At 57.7% G+C, this 15,330-nt stretch overlaps 1 protein-coding gene across 1 annotated transcript in view; it reads left to right on the forward strand.

Annotated features, from left to right (window-relative positions):
* Nucleotides 1–1,138: 1,138 nt before the first annotated feature.
* Nucleotides 1,139–15,330, forward strand: part of WFS1 (wolframin ER transmembrane glycoprotein) — a 30,388-nt gene continuing 16,196 nt past the window's right edge. The window contains exons 1-2 of the mRNA XM_044226239.1: nt 1,139–1,273; nt 8,577–8,809. Coding sequence (XP_044082174.1) covers nt 8,578–8,809 — 232 coding nt within the window. The 5' untranslated portion in view covers nt 1,139–1,273; nt 8,577. The remainder of the gene's footprint in view (nt 1,274–8,576; nt 8,810–15,330) is intronic.

Raw genomic sequence — 15,330 nt, forward strand, 5'->3', positions numbered from 1 at the left:
TTCCTTCCTTCCCCTGTGAGCCTCACAGCCTCAGATGAGATGGGGTAACATGGAGGGGCACAGCTGACAAATCAGATGAGGTGACATGTGAATTACACAGCTTTGACTAAAGTGCCCAGTGCTGTGTGTTCGGTATATAGAATCCACCTCCCAAACCAACCAGGATCTTTGCTTCCCACATGTTGGTTACAGATCTCTGGCAGCCACTCTGAGGCAGCTTCTGCCATGACTGAGGACAGGCATCCCAGGTTGGCTATGAGGACCAGACACAGAGCAGACACAGCCCAGGGTGGGTCACCGGCCAGGACCTCATCTTCCCAAGGGCATGACTGAAGGACAGACCTTCCCCCGCATCTCTAAACTACACCTCCTCAGACACAGGACAGGACTGAAAGAAGCGGATTTCCAAAACTGCCTGAGCCTTGCGTCACCCCCACCCCCACGTTAATGTATTTTTTAAGGTGAATCCCATAATTACCTTGTGAAAAGCGTGCGACATTGCATTTGATTGCGTGCATTTAAAGCTGTACTTGGTTACTTGTACGCATTTAAATGGGCCATTGTTTTCCTTCCCTGCTGCTGTATGGGGGAGGGGGGAGCCCTCTTTGCCTCTGGCACGGCTAGGATTAAGGGGTCTAGCGCACTGCAGGCCCTCAAGTGTTAGTTAATACTGCAATGGCAGTCATTATGAATCTGAAGTTGGGGGCCCTGGGGCCAGAGTGGTGGCTGAAAGGTGGCCTGAGTCTTGTCCAAGAGTTCAACCACCTGTTAACTGATGAAGAAGCAAAGGGCCTCCCTCTGCAACTGAACACCTTGCGGGCGGGGCGGGGCGGGGCGGGGCGGGGCCAGCACGCGGTGGGCCGGGCCGGGGCCGACTCGGCTTGGAAACTTTCGCTGTGGGCGGGTCGGACCCGCCCCCCGCGGCGCCCTCGGGCCAGGCTACACCAGGGGGCGGTCCGCTGTAGCCAGGCGAGGCGCCTCGTGATTGGCGGAGGCACGAGATGATTGGCAAGCTTGCCGGCCGCACAGCGGACCGAGCCGGCGCCGGGTCTTCCGAGCCGCATCGGGAGTGGAGCGCGGCCTGCGGCCCCGCCCCCTACCCCGCCCCTCCGCGGAGGGCCGCGCTCGCCAGCTCCCTCAGATGCTCGCGTCTCTCCCTCGGCCCGGCGTCCTAGCTCCCACCTCTAGGTGTCCGGCTCCTCGCGAACAACTTTGCCACAGGCCCGGAGGCCCGAAGGCGTCGCGGAGTCGCGTGCGGCCCACTCGCGGCCGGGTGAGTTCTTCGGGGCGGGGGACGGCCGCGCGGGGGACTGGAAAGGGAGCCGGGAGGCCCCGCCCGCCTCGGGCCTCAGTTTCTCCATGTGCGCGGCTGCCCCCAGGGCTCCCCGCACAAGGTCCCCAGAAGGAGAGGGGCTGGGGTCCCGCCCGCATGACGACCCCCGCGGCAACCCCCGCCGGGGCCTGGGTTGGGACTTCCGGGGGAGGGGTGAGCCCCCTCGGGAGTCGCGGAGCCCCGCGCGCGGCGGGCACCGAGCGGCCAACGGCCGTAGCCCCGGGGGGCCCGCGGATGGCTGGAGGGTGGCCGGAGACGCCCCACCCTGCGTCCCGCAGCGCCAGTCCCGAGGTGCCCTGTCATGGCCCTTCCCCCGCGGCCGTCGGCCGGACTCCGCGGCACCCAGGGCGGCCCTTGGTGCCCGCGGGGGCGCGGGTGGGGCCGCGGGATCGGCGGGGGTCCAGCCCACACCGGGGACCAGGCCCACCGGGGTGGGGGGGCAGCCCCTGGGTCAAGCTGAGGCCCCCACCACCCACTTAGAATCAGTGCGGGCCACTGTCCCCGGGGCTGCGCTTAGGTAAGGGGACGGGCAGGGGCAGAGGCAGTACTTCTCGGTCCCGGCTCTGCTCCGGTGAACCCGGCCCTTGGCTGGCCCTCCGCGCCATAAATTTCTATTGTGACAGATGGAAACTTTCTGAGGAATCTCGCCCGGCCCTTTGTGATGTGATGGAGCTATGTCCGCCCCGCGCAATGCTTGTAGTTGATGCTGAGAATTCCAAGGAGCTAACAGTTGTACCAGATTTATGCTCCCCTCCCCCACCCCAGTCTTACAGGAGTGGGAATTAGAGCCCCAGTGGACACATGATGGAGCTGAGGCTCCCTGGGGACGGGTGACCTGTCCAGGACCGCGTAGAGCCTGGGGGAAGCCTTCCGCCCGGGGTCTGCATTGAAAGCAAGCCCTGTCCTGCCTCTCCTCACCTTGGACAGTGACCCTGGCATTTGGCCTGTTTGTGAAGGGCTTTCTCTTCTGCTAGGATCTGTCACTTGCAGAGTGCCCTGGGGACCTCTGTGCTGGTCACCTGTTCTTACTTACTGCAGCCCTAGCAAGGGTGCCATGTCAGCAGAAGCCCAGAGGCCACGCCTTCCACTGCCCCGTCCTGGTGTCTCCAAGGGGATGGGCTTCTCATGGGAGCCCCGTGGTGTCTGACCAGAGATTTAGAGGAAGCTTCGCTTATAAAACTTTGCTGTACCCCTGCACCCCGCACGCCCCCAAGCAGATGGACCTTTGAGCACAGGGAAGGTTGCTGGGAGACCACATCACACCTTCTCTCCCAGGATGGAAGACGGTGGAGGGGGGGTGCTCCCTGCTCACGCTTTCCCAGCCCCTCCTACACCAGGGCTCAACAGGCCTTGGGGGCTGGTCAAAGAGGGGACTCCAGCTCAGTCCTGCCCCCCCCCCCAGAGGTGCCTGAGCCCTAGGACAGAGACCAAACCCTGCTCTGTGATGGTGATGATAAGAATCCTAACAGGGAGGGAACTTTATGCTTTATATAGCTCTCGCCCTCTCCCACGTCCCCACCTCAGAAAGTAGCACTGCTGTGCTGGCCCCCAGGAACAAACCAAGTCACCCTCTGCTCCCCCACCCCTCACATTCAGTTGGCAATACTCCTATCTCTCCCAGCCCCAGAGCTGCAGTCAGATGCCTGCCCTGGACCAGGCCTCCTTACCTTTCCCCAGATGGTCACCCAGCCCCATCCCTGGGCTCCCCATCCTGTCCCCACACAGCCCAGGTGGTTCTTTAATTATCACCTCCCTGCTCAGCACTGTCCTCCCAAACTCCTTCTGGCCCTAGGCGTTCCTTCAGGCCCTTGGGACCTGCCCTTGCTGCCCACAGCCTTTTCTCATTCCTGTGTCCCGTCCCCAGTGGTCACTTCCCAGCCACCTGCACCTTCCTGGCCACACGGCTGGTCACGCTTCCTCCACTACATTTTCTCCAGGACAGTCCCCTGTTGGAATGCCCACGCTCTTCCATTCCTCTTTCCTTCTACCCTCACCTGGCTCACACCCACTTAACTTGAAGGCTGAGTCAAGACCTGTTTTCCACAGTCCCTCCCCTGCCTTCCAAAGGCTAGCAAGACCCCCTTCCCCCACTGGGTGTTTGCATCCCAGATGCTGCTTGTCTTTGTAGTTGTCTGTTTAGGTGTTATCCTTCCCACTGGGTGTGAGCACTCCAAGGCCAGCTCTATTGCTGCCTGGGGCAGGGAGGCCCAGCACCATGCCTGGCAAAGGATCAGCTCCCAGTCCGTGTCTGCTGACCCACCGGGGCCTGGCTCAGAGCAGGTGTGTAGTACAGACTTGGCCATTCAGCAGACGCTTGTGGCTGTCCTTGATGAAGGACTGGGGCATTCCCAACTTGCCTCCCACTTTGTTTCTATGAACTTGGCACATCGAGTGGTGTCGGAATGTTCCTTGGTTTGGCCCTTAATACTCTGGGGCAAAAATAGGTAGCTGGGAGCCTCCAAGGGCTTTGTGCCCTTGTCTTGAGGAGTAGCCCTCTGCCAGAGGGCTGGGCCAGGCCATGATGGAGCAGACACTCCAGATGCTGGGTAACCCCCTGGGCCCTTTCCCTTAGAGCTCAGTCACAGGCAGGTTGTAAAATATATTTTGTTTTCGTTTCAAACACCTTATACGTTTATTGTAGAAAATTAGGGAAATACAATTAGAAAAAAGAATAAAATAAAACCACTCGTAATTCCTCCACCCAGAGAGATCCAGTATTTTGTCTTTCATCTTTTTCTGCAGGTAGATGTCGTTTTCATTCTAAAGAGACAGGATAATTCTCGTGCTGCTTTAAATCTGGCTTAACAGGGGCGCCTGGGTGGCTCAGTGGGTTAAGCCGCTGCCTTTGGCTCGGGTCGTGGTCTCAGGGTCCTGGGATCGAGTCCCGCATCAGGCTCTCTGTTCAGCGGGGAGCCTGCTTCCTCCTCTCCCTCTCTCTGCCTGCCTCTCTGCCTACTTGTGATCTCTCTCTGTCAAATAAATAAAAAATCTTTAAAAAAAAATCTGGCTTAACAGTGTTATACCAACATTTTCCTTGACTATAAATGTTTATTTGTATATGGGGTCGTGGGTAACATCTTTGTAGGATAGCACTGTGCCAAGGGGATGTAATGTTCTTAACTTCCCTCTGGACGGTGCCAGAAAGTGTGGCCACGTTAGACACCCTCGCGTGTGAAACCTGTGGGCATCCCTGCTTCTTTGCCGGGGCTGGGATTCTAGTGTGGAGGCTCGGGTCAGAAGGTGCTGGAGCAACTTTAAGCCTTCCCGTGGGGGCTTGTTTCAGAGGTGGGGCTGCCCCTCAGCCCAGGGAGGGAAGCAGAGTGGGGCCAGATTAGAGCTTTTGGGGCAGAAGGCCACATGTGGCCATTCTGCTCCACATCTCCCTAGAGGCACGGTCCCCGCAGCTCCTCAGCTGAGCTCTTCATTGTTGGTATTTTGTGTTTTGATGGGATAAAAATATGCCTTGGTACTCACATGGAAAGAATGCCAGCCACTTTGCTTTTTTGGTCTTACACAATGATGGGTTCCAGGCTACTGCTGGGGCCATCAGCAGGCAGTGGGATTGGTGGCCCCCTAGCAGACAGTTTGGAGGGGTCTTGGAGCTGCGACTGAGGCAGGTAGATGCTCCCTGTTTGCTTTTAGGGTCCTGGGGTCTGCAGGGTGGGAATTACTTGAAGTCACAAAGTAAGGTCCCCTAAGCTTGCTGCCTCCCCGAGACGAGGCTGTCCCCATGTACCTTGCACATGAGATCCAGGATGCGTGCCAGGCCAGGCAGCAGGTGCTCCAGGGTAAGGAGAGGCAGCCCCCGCCTGCAGGGCTCGCAGTATCCCAGGCAAGAGAACGTGTAACAGCAGGAAAGGTGGGACCGCCATGTGGGTCCTTCCACCAGAAGATGGTCTGTGATCCTCCCTGTGACCCAACCCTGGCAGTGAGTTGTCTCGTTTGTAAATAATAAGCCCTTTTCTCCCTAAAGGGCTTGAGCAACTCTCAGAGACCCCCAAAATTAATTTTCTTTTACTCTTCCATTCTTACTAAGCAGAGATTTTACTTAAAACAGTCATTTTTACTGTCATATGATATGCCTAATATTTAACCCACAGGCCACCCAGAACCTGTGGTTCCCTGTGGTTCCTTCCAGAATGTGTTTTTCAACGAACACGCCCTGGTGTAGCACCCGGGAGGACCAGCTTGGGTGTGCATGCTTGCTTGGTTGTTTGTTCGTTTTAATGTTTTATGGTTTGCAGATTACTTTCTCTTCTTTCACGCCCCTAATCCCTATGGCACCCCTCCATTGGAGGTGTTTTTCCCATTTTACAGATGAGGAAACTGAGACACAGTGAGCGAGATTTAGTGGCTGCAGGTCCTGGGTAAAACTAGGACTCACTCCTCTTGTCACGTGTTAGTAAAATTGTGTCTCGTTGGCCAGGGATAACACTGTCCCTGGCCTGGGGTCGCCTGGTAGAGGATGGTTCTACCTGAGATGGGACTCAGCAGAGGCAGCGGGGACACTCCCAGGAAGGAGGCAAGTTGGGCCCCAGCACTGGAGGAGGAGGGCTCTCTCTCTGCCAGAGCACCAGTGCAGGCCACATAGCAGCTCTGGGAGGGGCAGGGAGGGAAGGGAAGGCGTGACTGGGGTTGGATTGTGAGAGGCCCCCTTTTCAGAAACGGGCTTTGTGGAGTTGAATTCCAGCTCTGACACCGTGAGCTGTGTGGCCTCGAGCACATATCCTACCTTTCTGGACCCGCATTTCCTTGTCTGTGAAACAGGGTGAGGATTGAAGGCTAAGCCACCCATCTGCCTGTTACACTGGCTAGTGGCAGTACCCGGCTCCCAGCACTATGTGCAGCCCCCCACCCCCAAGAACATGCACTGAGCAGAGCGCAGTCCAGATACACGTCCGTTCCTGCTGCTGTTCCCGACACAGGTGTGGCGGTGCAAGTTGGCTCTCGTCAAGGCGAGCTATGCTCTGCTGTTCCAAGGAGATGGCTCTTGATCCTAGGGGCAGCGGGCCATGGGAGGTGGCTTGGTAGGACGTGGTCCTCTGTGGTCTGAAGAACTGACGTGTTGGCTATCTTGGGTCAGGGGGTGGGTGTCCTGTATGACTGGTTCCGTGTGGCTTGTCACCGCGGGTTTCCCCGGCCCATTCCTGGCTACGTGCTCGCTCTGGTCTACACGTGCAGCTGAATGGCAAGTTTCATAGAAGCCGCCTCTTGGTTGGGTTCCCTGAAGCCTGCACTTTGGAAACGGCACTGAGCAGTGCGTTGATTTCCAAGCAGATTCATGTGGCTTGGCTGTGCTCTTGTCTTGCCCTTGGGGGATGTTTTAAAATAAGGACTCCGTGTTTCAGACGGAGGAATGTCCAGATTGAAATCTGTGGGGTTGTTTGGCGGACACAGATCCCATCTTCAGGATCCACTGTGGCTGGGGACAGGGCAGGCCTGGTTGTGCAGCCTCTGGAAACAGGCATGTGGCTCCTGGGACCACTGCAGCTCTTCTTGTGACAGTCATCTCCGGAAACATCCAGGGGGCCCCTACTGTGGCAGGCCTGCTGCTTGGCGCTGGGCATTTGGGGATGCCTGGCCCCCGTGTGCAGCCGGTCCTCTCATCTGGTCCTCATGGGGCCCTCTCGTGAGCTGACTTGTCCCATTTACAGTGGAGGAAGCAGAGAGGGGCATGGCCCTGTGGCTCAGGACCACAGAGCTGGGGGCCCGGGGCCAGATCTCCACATGAGCAGCCTCTCCCTGCTCTGCGCTCGCTTTCCTCATCTCAGTGAAAAGGACGGACGTGGCCTTGAGTCTGGGGAGGGTCATGGCATCTTTTTGGAGTCTAAGGAAAAGCCATCTGGGTCCCCTATCCAGTGCACACGTCGTCCCGACAGTTTCAGGGGTCTGTGTCTCCTGAAGCCCATCCAGGGCCCCCAGGTTGGGGATTCTGGGGCTGGGGCTTTCAGCTTCATTGTGTCAGTGGTGGTTTCTGCCATTTTGCTAATCAGCACATGAGGTCCCTTTTACTGACTGACTGAGCCCTTTCCCTGTCATGAGAGGGCTGTAGAAGCACCAGTCTCTCTGGTCTGTTCCAGTCCATTCTCTGTTCTTGGACACCTCACTCTGCCTTTTAGTGCATATTCATGTCTGGTGGCATCCAAGCCTGGTGGGTCTTGTCCTGGTGAGGTCTTTCAGGCCTGGCACGGAGGGCTTTGCCATTGGGCACATCTGCCTAAATCCTGGCTTTGTGGGTTTTTTGCCTCCCCCCTTCCTGGCTCCCCACCCCTTCCCTCCTCCCCTGCATCCAATCCTCCGTTCACTTACCTGCTAACATTTAACTCTTACTCTGTGGTTCCTTCTGGGAACTCTGAGAGGTCATCCTTCCCCGCCTCTCTCCTGGCTTGTGGTGAAGGCGATGACCCCTGGTGGCCCTTGGTTTGCAGCCGCACCTCCTGTTGCATGCTCTGTCTTCACATGACATTCTTCTCTCTATGTCTCTGTGTTTCCCTCTTCTTCTCAGGACACTGGTCATTGGATGGGGGCCCATCCTAATCCAGGATGATCTCATTTCAAGATCCTTAATTACATCTGCAAGTAGGGTCACCTTCACGGATTGGAGGGGGGACATACAAGGTGGAGGCCACGCTTCAGCTCCCTGAGCCAGGCACTGTGCTCAGTGCTCCATGCAGATTATCTCACTAGACCCTCACAAATTTGCACCATCCCTGCTGCTCAGGCAAGGACACTGAGGTCACAGGGCTTGTGCCTGCTGAGGCAGGGGACTTCGGGCCTGAAGACCTAGGGCCCAAGCTCATGACTGCGATGGGGCCCGTTGAGCCAGAGGCCTTGAGTGGATTTCTTCCCTCAGTTTCCTAATCTGTGAAATGGGCACAGACTTGGGGCTGCCGTGAGGTTGAGTAAGATCTCATAGAGAGCATAAATTGGCCCTCACCCCATTTCTTTTCTTTCTTTTTTTTTTTTTTTTAAGATTTTGTTTATTTACTTGGCAGAGAGAGACAGTGAGAGAGGAACACAAGCACACAAGCATGGGGAGTGGGAGAAGAAGAAGTAGGCTTCCCACCCTGGGATCATGACCTGAGCCAGAGGCAGACACTTCATGACTGAGCCACCCAGGCGCTACTCCCCCCCCCACACCCCGGTTCTCTTTTCTGTCCCCTTTCTGCCCAACACTCGAGGCCAGAGCAGGCTGGGCCTGGCCGCCCTTGTGTGTCTGACCCTTGGTTTTTCTCGCCAACAGGATGGACCCCGGTGCGCCCCCTGCCAGCCCTTCTGGCCCACAGCCTCCTCCGTCGCTGCAGCCCCAGGCCCGCTCGAGGCTCAATGCTACTGCCTCGTTGGAGCAGGACAAGAGTGAGGCACCCCGAGCTCCTGGACCCCAGGTTGGCCCTGGACCAGACGTGGGAGACACAGCTGCCCCAGCTATGGCTCGGGCCCCGAGTGCTCGGAGCCGAGAAAGAGCAGACCGAACAGGTAAGGGGCTGGGGCTGGAAGCAGCAAGTCCCAGGCCCAGGTGCCCTGCCTGGTTCCTCCTGTGGGCCGGGTCCCTTGGGCTCCCACCTGCGCAGTGAGCTTTGCTCTTGATGCACGGACTTGGGTGGTAGCAGAAGTCACGTTTCCCTATTTTATTTACGATCTGATGGCTCCAGCACTGATTTGTGCACACTCCAGGCTGGTTCCACACCAGGCACTGTGGAGTGAGAGGAGTGAGAGGAAGACTTTCTCCCCCTACCCCAGCCCTGGTCCCGCACGGTGCTTGGGGGAGTCCATGTGGTCTCCTGGCCATCATGGCCACTCCTCAGGGCCATTTGGCCAGGGAGCTCTACTTGGTCTGGGGACTCACGTGGCCACTCCCCTCAGGAGCCAGCTGCCACCCTGGAATGCACCTAGGCCTGGGTCCCCAGTGCCCTCAGGATCATTTTCCATCCCCAAGCTGGACTGCTAAGGGCTGCCCTGCTCCCTGGCACTCTGGGGCCTCTTCAGGTTTCTGCTCCCCGAGGCCTTCCCCGGAGGCACCTCCCAGGGGCAGAGGTGAGCTGGTATGAGGACCAGAGTGGGACAGGACAGTTGATCATGGGACCGACTGCCTCGCTGACCCTCAGGCAGGGGTGCTAGGGCTTGGTCCATCCTCCATCCACCTTCTGCCCACTGAGCATGGCCCTGAGTGGCCATGGGTGTCACAGGTGAATCCAGTCTGGAGCGGAAAAGTGAGGGCTCAGGGTGATAATGGTTATGGGTCTGGCCTGTGATGGAGATACGCCAGGAGGGAGCTGCATGCAGGACTGGTTCCTGGGTTGGAGCACCGGCCTGGTCTGAGTGTCTTCAGGCTCCTGGGGCTCCTGTAGATGGAAGGAGCCCCAAGCATCTGGCTCTGATGTTTGTGGGAAATGTCATTGGTACTGGCAGTGTTCTTTGTGGTACTTTACCCAAGGCTTTCCAGTATGCTGGATGTCTTACTCTCAACGAAACCATCCCCGCAGTGTATACTGTTCACTCTGATGACAGATAGGATCGTGCAGTCCCACCCTGAGCACCAGGTCCCCATCTCCCAGTACACCAGCACTGGTCCACATTCTCTGGGCCTGCCCCCATGCTTCCCCACCTCCTTTTGCCCCACCCAGAATGTGCCCTCCTCCTCCCCCCCTCCCCCTGCTGAAATCCTACCCATCCTGAGGGCCCCACTGCCTCCTAAACTTCCTGACCTTGACCCACAGCAGGAAACACTGTGCCATCCTCACCTGACGTGGGTGCCTATGCACCTGCGTGTATACACAAGCATGCAGGCATGCGCATGCGCACACACACACACACACACACACACAGTGGGAACAGAGATTTCCCGAACACGTTCTTCCTTACTGTGTGAGAGGAGTCTGATCCGTTTGGTGCCTTTTCTGTAAAAGCAATGCTGCTTGTGGACAGTTAAATGGATTTGGTGATTCACTGTGTTGAAACCGACAACTTATAAAACACTTTCTGCAGGTGACTCCAGTGCCAGTTCTCCAGGAATGTTTCTCAGCTGGGACTCCCTGGAGCGTGTGTCTGTCCCCGTGGATTGTTACTGATTGTCAGGGCCCTGAGTGGCCCAGGGAGGGCCAGAGACAGGTCTGTCTTGGCCCAGGCCCTTGAGCCATGTGCCTCTGAGGGTGTCAGGAGGCCACACTGAGCCCATTTCTGCAACTGTAAAGCAGGCACAACCATACCGGCCTCGTGGGGTCACATGGGGATCATACCAGTGCCAGGACCATGTGCCTTGAGGAGACAGTCCTCAGGTCCTGGCGTGTATGGGAGCATGCATGCTTAGCATGGGCCCCTTCGTCCCCTGCAGGCCCCAGCATTGGGGCCCTGAGATAGCGGGTACCTTGTGCTTCATGTTACCAAGCAGCCTGGCCCCCTGGTTTCTTCACGGAGATCCTCTTCAACCCTCCTAGAAGGGGCACCCGCTGTTTTATGACCCCCACCCACCAAGAACCTCTTTGGTGACTGGTCTTCATATTAGCTCAGGGTCATGTGTGTCTGGCTTCTGTGTGCATGCCCCAGATTCCTTCTCTTCCCCAAGGGAGGCTCATGCCGCACATTAGTTGTGTGCACATGTGTGTCATGTGTGTGTTGGGGGGGTGCTTTCTTGACTGCCTCCCCTGCCTCGGGCAGGATGCTGGGCCTTCTCTCCCTTAGTCCCAGGCTGCTGATAGGAGGCTTCATTCCGCCAGGTGGTTTAGACGAGTTCAGGAAGGCGAGCCCCCACTGCCGCCTGATCACACCCCCCCCCCATTTCTCCAACTCACCCAGGCTTTGTTGTGTTTTTCTTCCCCCAGAGAGGCTGCTGCTTAAGATGCCCACCCTCGGCTTAGCCGTGCCGCCTGTGCAAAAGCCCCCAGCTCACGATGGGCACCTGCTGTGCACATCTGTGTGGACCATATGGCTGGCCCTGTCCTCAGGACTTTACCTGGGCCACATCTGATCCCCTCACAGTGACCTGGGGCGTGGGGGTGCTCTGCTGTTGCCCCACTTAGAGGTGAGGAAACTGAGGCACAGACTTGCTTAAATGCCCAGCTGCTGAGTGATGGGCCCACAGGTGACCTGAGGCCCCTGGGTTAACACCAGACCCACCCAGCAGAGATGGAGCTGTGATGGAAGCCGACTTGAGTCTCCCCTGTGCATTTCACATTGGGCCAGTGCCTGATTCATTCCAGAAACTCACCCGCTCCTTGGGCAGTTTTGATCTTTGCATCTCCTTGAAAGATCGCCATGTTCTCTGCTTTGTTTCCAAGGCCTCTGGGCAGACGAGGGGTCCTGACCCTGGATTCCCAGCTACAGATGCCTCACTCCTGCAGGGCACAGAAACCAGGGCTGGAAACACACTTGGTTTCAATCTGAGCACGCAGACTGTCCTTGGAGGGCAGCATCAAGCCCGCAAGTTTCGGGTGGGAGTCAGGAAACAGCCGAGGGCTTTGTTTGCCTGCCGCCCGACAAAAGATGGAGAGAAGCAGGCCCTGGCAGTATTGCCATCTTGGGGTCCCAGACCCACATCCAGGCTGTGCTGCTCTCGGGGGGTCCATTGCCGGTCACAGGCGGACACAGCCTGCCCTGCTGGCCCTGCAGAACCCAGAGCACATCTGCCCAGGAAGGGGCTTCGTGGGCCTGTGTTGGATCCCTCACCTGCGCATCTGCAAAGGTGTAGCGAGCCCATTAGGTGCCCACAGGTCGCAACAAGCATGAGTGTGGAAGGAATGCTTTCCGTGCCAGGCCCCACTTTAGGTTATATCTGGATTAGCGTGCTTGCTTCTCCAACATATCGGAACACCAGCCGGTGACTGTGAGGTCGAGATTTGAACACACTCAGGGACTCTCTGCTTACCGGGGGGGGGGGGGGGGAGCTGCAGGTGGTGTGCCCAGTGCTTGGGGCTATCTCTCCAGGGAGCCCAGTGCAGGACTAAAGCAGAGACAGCTGGGCTGGAGACCCTGGGCTCATCAGCTGGCCCTTAGGGTAGTCTCTGGTGAGGCTCAGCCCTGCTCCCCAGGAGCCCTAGGCCTGGGAGAGCCAGAAGCATACAACCGTCCTGGAGGGCAACCGCTATGCTGGGGCCAGCTGATGTTATGGGGACCTGGGGAGCACGAGGCACCCTTTCTGCTGACCTCGATGGGTGAGGGCGGATCACCAGCAGGACTGCCAGCGCCGTGAGGCCTCCCAGCTGCAGGGCCACAGCCTCCCTCTGGGATGGATCCCAGGTGAGTACATGAAGAAGTACCTGCACAGTGTGGGGCCATGCTAGACTGCGGGCTCCAAGGCTCATGGCCCCCTGGGAAGGAGTCAGAGTACAGGGTTAGGAGGTCAGCCAGGCGGGCCCTCGAGGGTCTTGATAAGGAGAAGGGTGTTTGGGGGAGCGTTGGAGGGTCTAAATGAGAGGGAGACATGCTCTGTGTCATATTAAAGAGGAGGCAACCCCAGCTGCCAGCCAGAGTGGTGGCCGAGGGGCAGGTGGAGATGAGGGTAGAGGAAGCAAGGCTGGACCCCAGGTCTCTGACTGGAGCCACGGGAGAGTGCGGGGGTTCAGAGCTGGACCGTCAGAACCGATGCCAATGTGGGAGTGTGAGCAGGCACAGAGCGTTGAGGCCCTGCTGTCCTGGGGACAAGTCACAGCGATAAACAGCTCGGGTTCTTGTTCTCTGGTCAAGGTGTCAGCCATTGACAATCCAGAGACTTTTCCACACAGGTTATTTTGTCCTGACCCCAGTACAAGCCCAAGTCCATGTGGTAGCCATGCCCGTGCGGTTACCTCGTCACTATAGGACGCCCTGTCATGAGCTGCAGGATGGCAGGGTCAGATGGTTTCCTGAGACCTTTGGAAAGTTGGCTGTGTGCCCTAATCAGTTACCTTTAACCATCGACTTGTGTTCCAAGCCTCAGGCATCACTTCTTCCAGGAAGCACCACCCCCCCATCAGGACTGATGACTTCCAACACCTCCACAGCCAGCACTGATAAAATGTGACTATGCTCGCCCTGCCCGTGGATGGGCCTTGAGGGCAGCGGTCCTGCCTCCTTCAGCTTGCTGCCCTTAGCATGTGGGCAGTGCTCAGGAAACAACCCCGTCCTGGGCTGTCAGGAGAGTGGACTCCTGGCTGGATCCCCCAGCTAAGCTTGGCCAGCCCTGGGCAGGGGTCGTTCACCCTCTTTGTTCATGAGAACGAGAGTCAGCATCCCAAAGGCTAATGAGACAGCCCCTTGGTGCAAGGCGACCCCCACCCCCTGTGTGTGGGACACCCAGATGGTGAAGGACAACCCGGCCATCCCGTGTATGGGACAACCTCTTGGTGCAAGGCGCCTACAAGGACAGACAATGAACCCTTGGCTGCTTTTCACCCTGCCCTTCCCTGCAGCTGCCAGTGGCGGGCATCCTGGGAGGACCAGGGAGGATGGGCGGGAGTGAGGAAGGAGCTGGCGGTGGCCGCGGGAGGACAGGAGCATTGCACCATCCTCCTCCTGCAGGTGTCAGGTGGCCCTCCCCTTCTCAGAGCTTCTGGCAAGCTCTCAACAATTCGAAACTCCACTTCAGCAGCGGATCCGGCCAGCAGCCATTGGGAGCAAGGGCACTGGCTTCTGTCCTGCTCCCGCCATGTCTGGGAGAGCTTCGTGCGCACGCTTCCCGCTCGCGGCTCGGGGTCCTGATGCAGCCCAGAGTGGGTGTGAGGCTTGCTCACCACCTTCCCCCTTTTTGCAGAGCGGCCACCGGGGCTGGGGGCTTGAACTTGCTGCGTAGTCACCGTGCGGAACCTGTCCTTATGTCCCCGTATTGGGATTTGCAGAGACAGGAGTGCCATGGACCGTGCCCATCCTCCTTCTCTTGGCGGCCCCCTTCCTCATCCTTCCATCCTGCACCGCTTACCCAGCCGCAGGGTCCAGTGCAGTGCTGGCAGCTGAACTTGGTTGGGTCAGACCCACCCCCTGGATAGAGTGTCCCTGTGAAGCCCGGTGGGAGCTGTGAAATACCACGTCCCAGTTGCAAAGGAAAATGGCAAAGGACCCCGCCAGGGAGAGGGGACAGCTCCAGAGAAGATCAAGGGTCACATACCAAGTCAGCAGGGCATACACACGGCTTTCTAATGTGGGGAATCTGTGGAGAAAACAACGAAAAGATGGGGAAGGGCATGGATGTGGTTCTCCCATGGGCTCTGGCAGAGGCGTGCAGACCTGCCCAAGGCCAGCATCTCTGGTTATTGCTGCTTGGTGACAGGAAGCCTTTCAAAAATGAGAGTCGGGACCTCTCCAGTTGTGAATGACACAGAGACACAATATAAATTGACATAAGCCAAAAAAAAAAAACCAAACAGGTTGAGAGGAATTTCTTAGTTCCAGGATCTGTAGAGTATACAGCATGCTGATTTCAGGACTGGATCCAGGGGCTCAGATACTGTGATCAGCAACCCCAGCTCTGCTTTCCCTCATCTCACATGGGTTCTCTCACTGGGCGGCCCTCCAGACCTCCCCACTGGCATCCGTCAGCTAAGACCTAGTGGCAGGAGGGTGCTGGTTTCCCAGAAGTTCAATGCAAACCCCACTGGCCTGGCTTGGGTCTGTGTCCAACCCTGAAACCCAAGTACCATGGTCAGGGAGACGGGGGCATACCCCGCCCCCCACCATGCAGTGTGGGTGAGGGACAATGGCACCAGACCTTGATGACCAATATAGGGAACGGTGGGTACCCAAACAGGACATCAAAGTGCTGGGACCAGAAAAAACCAGGAATGCAGGTTGCATGTGCAAGGAATAGTGTGTTTCGTGGTCCTTGGTCCACACTGCCTCAGGTAGTTCTGGGGAGTTATGACACTGGCCAGTAAGCCCTTGGCCTATGGGAAGGCTCCTGCTTACATAGAAAAAGCCAGAGCCCTCTGACTGGTCTGCAGCATGGGCCCAACATTTGAGTAGTAGAAATATTTCTACCAGTGCCAAGTGGGACCTGGAATCACAAAGGAGGTGTGGCATATGTTTCAAGG

Source organism: Neovison vison, chromosome 11 (assembly GCF_020171115.1).
Source record: "Neovison vison isolate M4711 chromosome 11, ASM_NN_V1, whole genome shotgun sequence".
Taxonomy (NCBI): Eukaryota; Metazoa; Chordata; class Mammalia; order Carnivora; family Mustelidae; genus Neogale; species Neogale vison.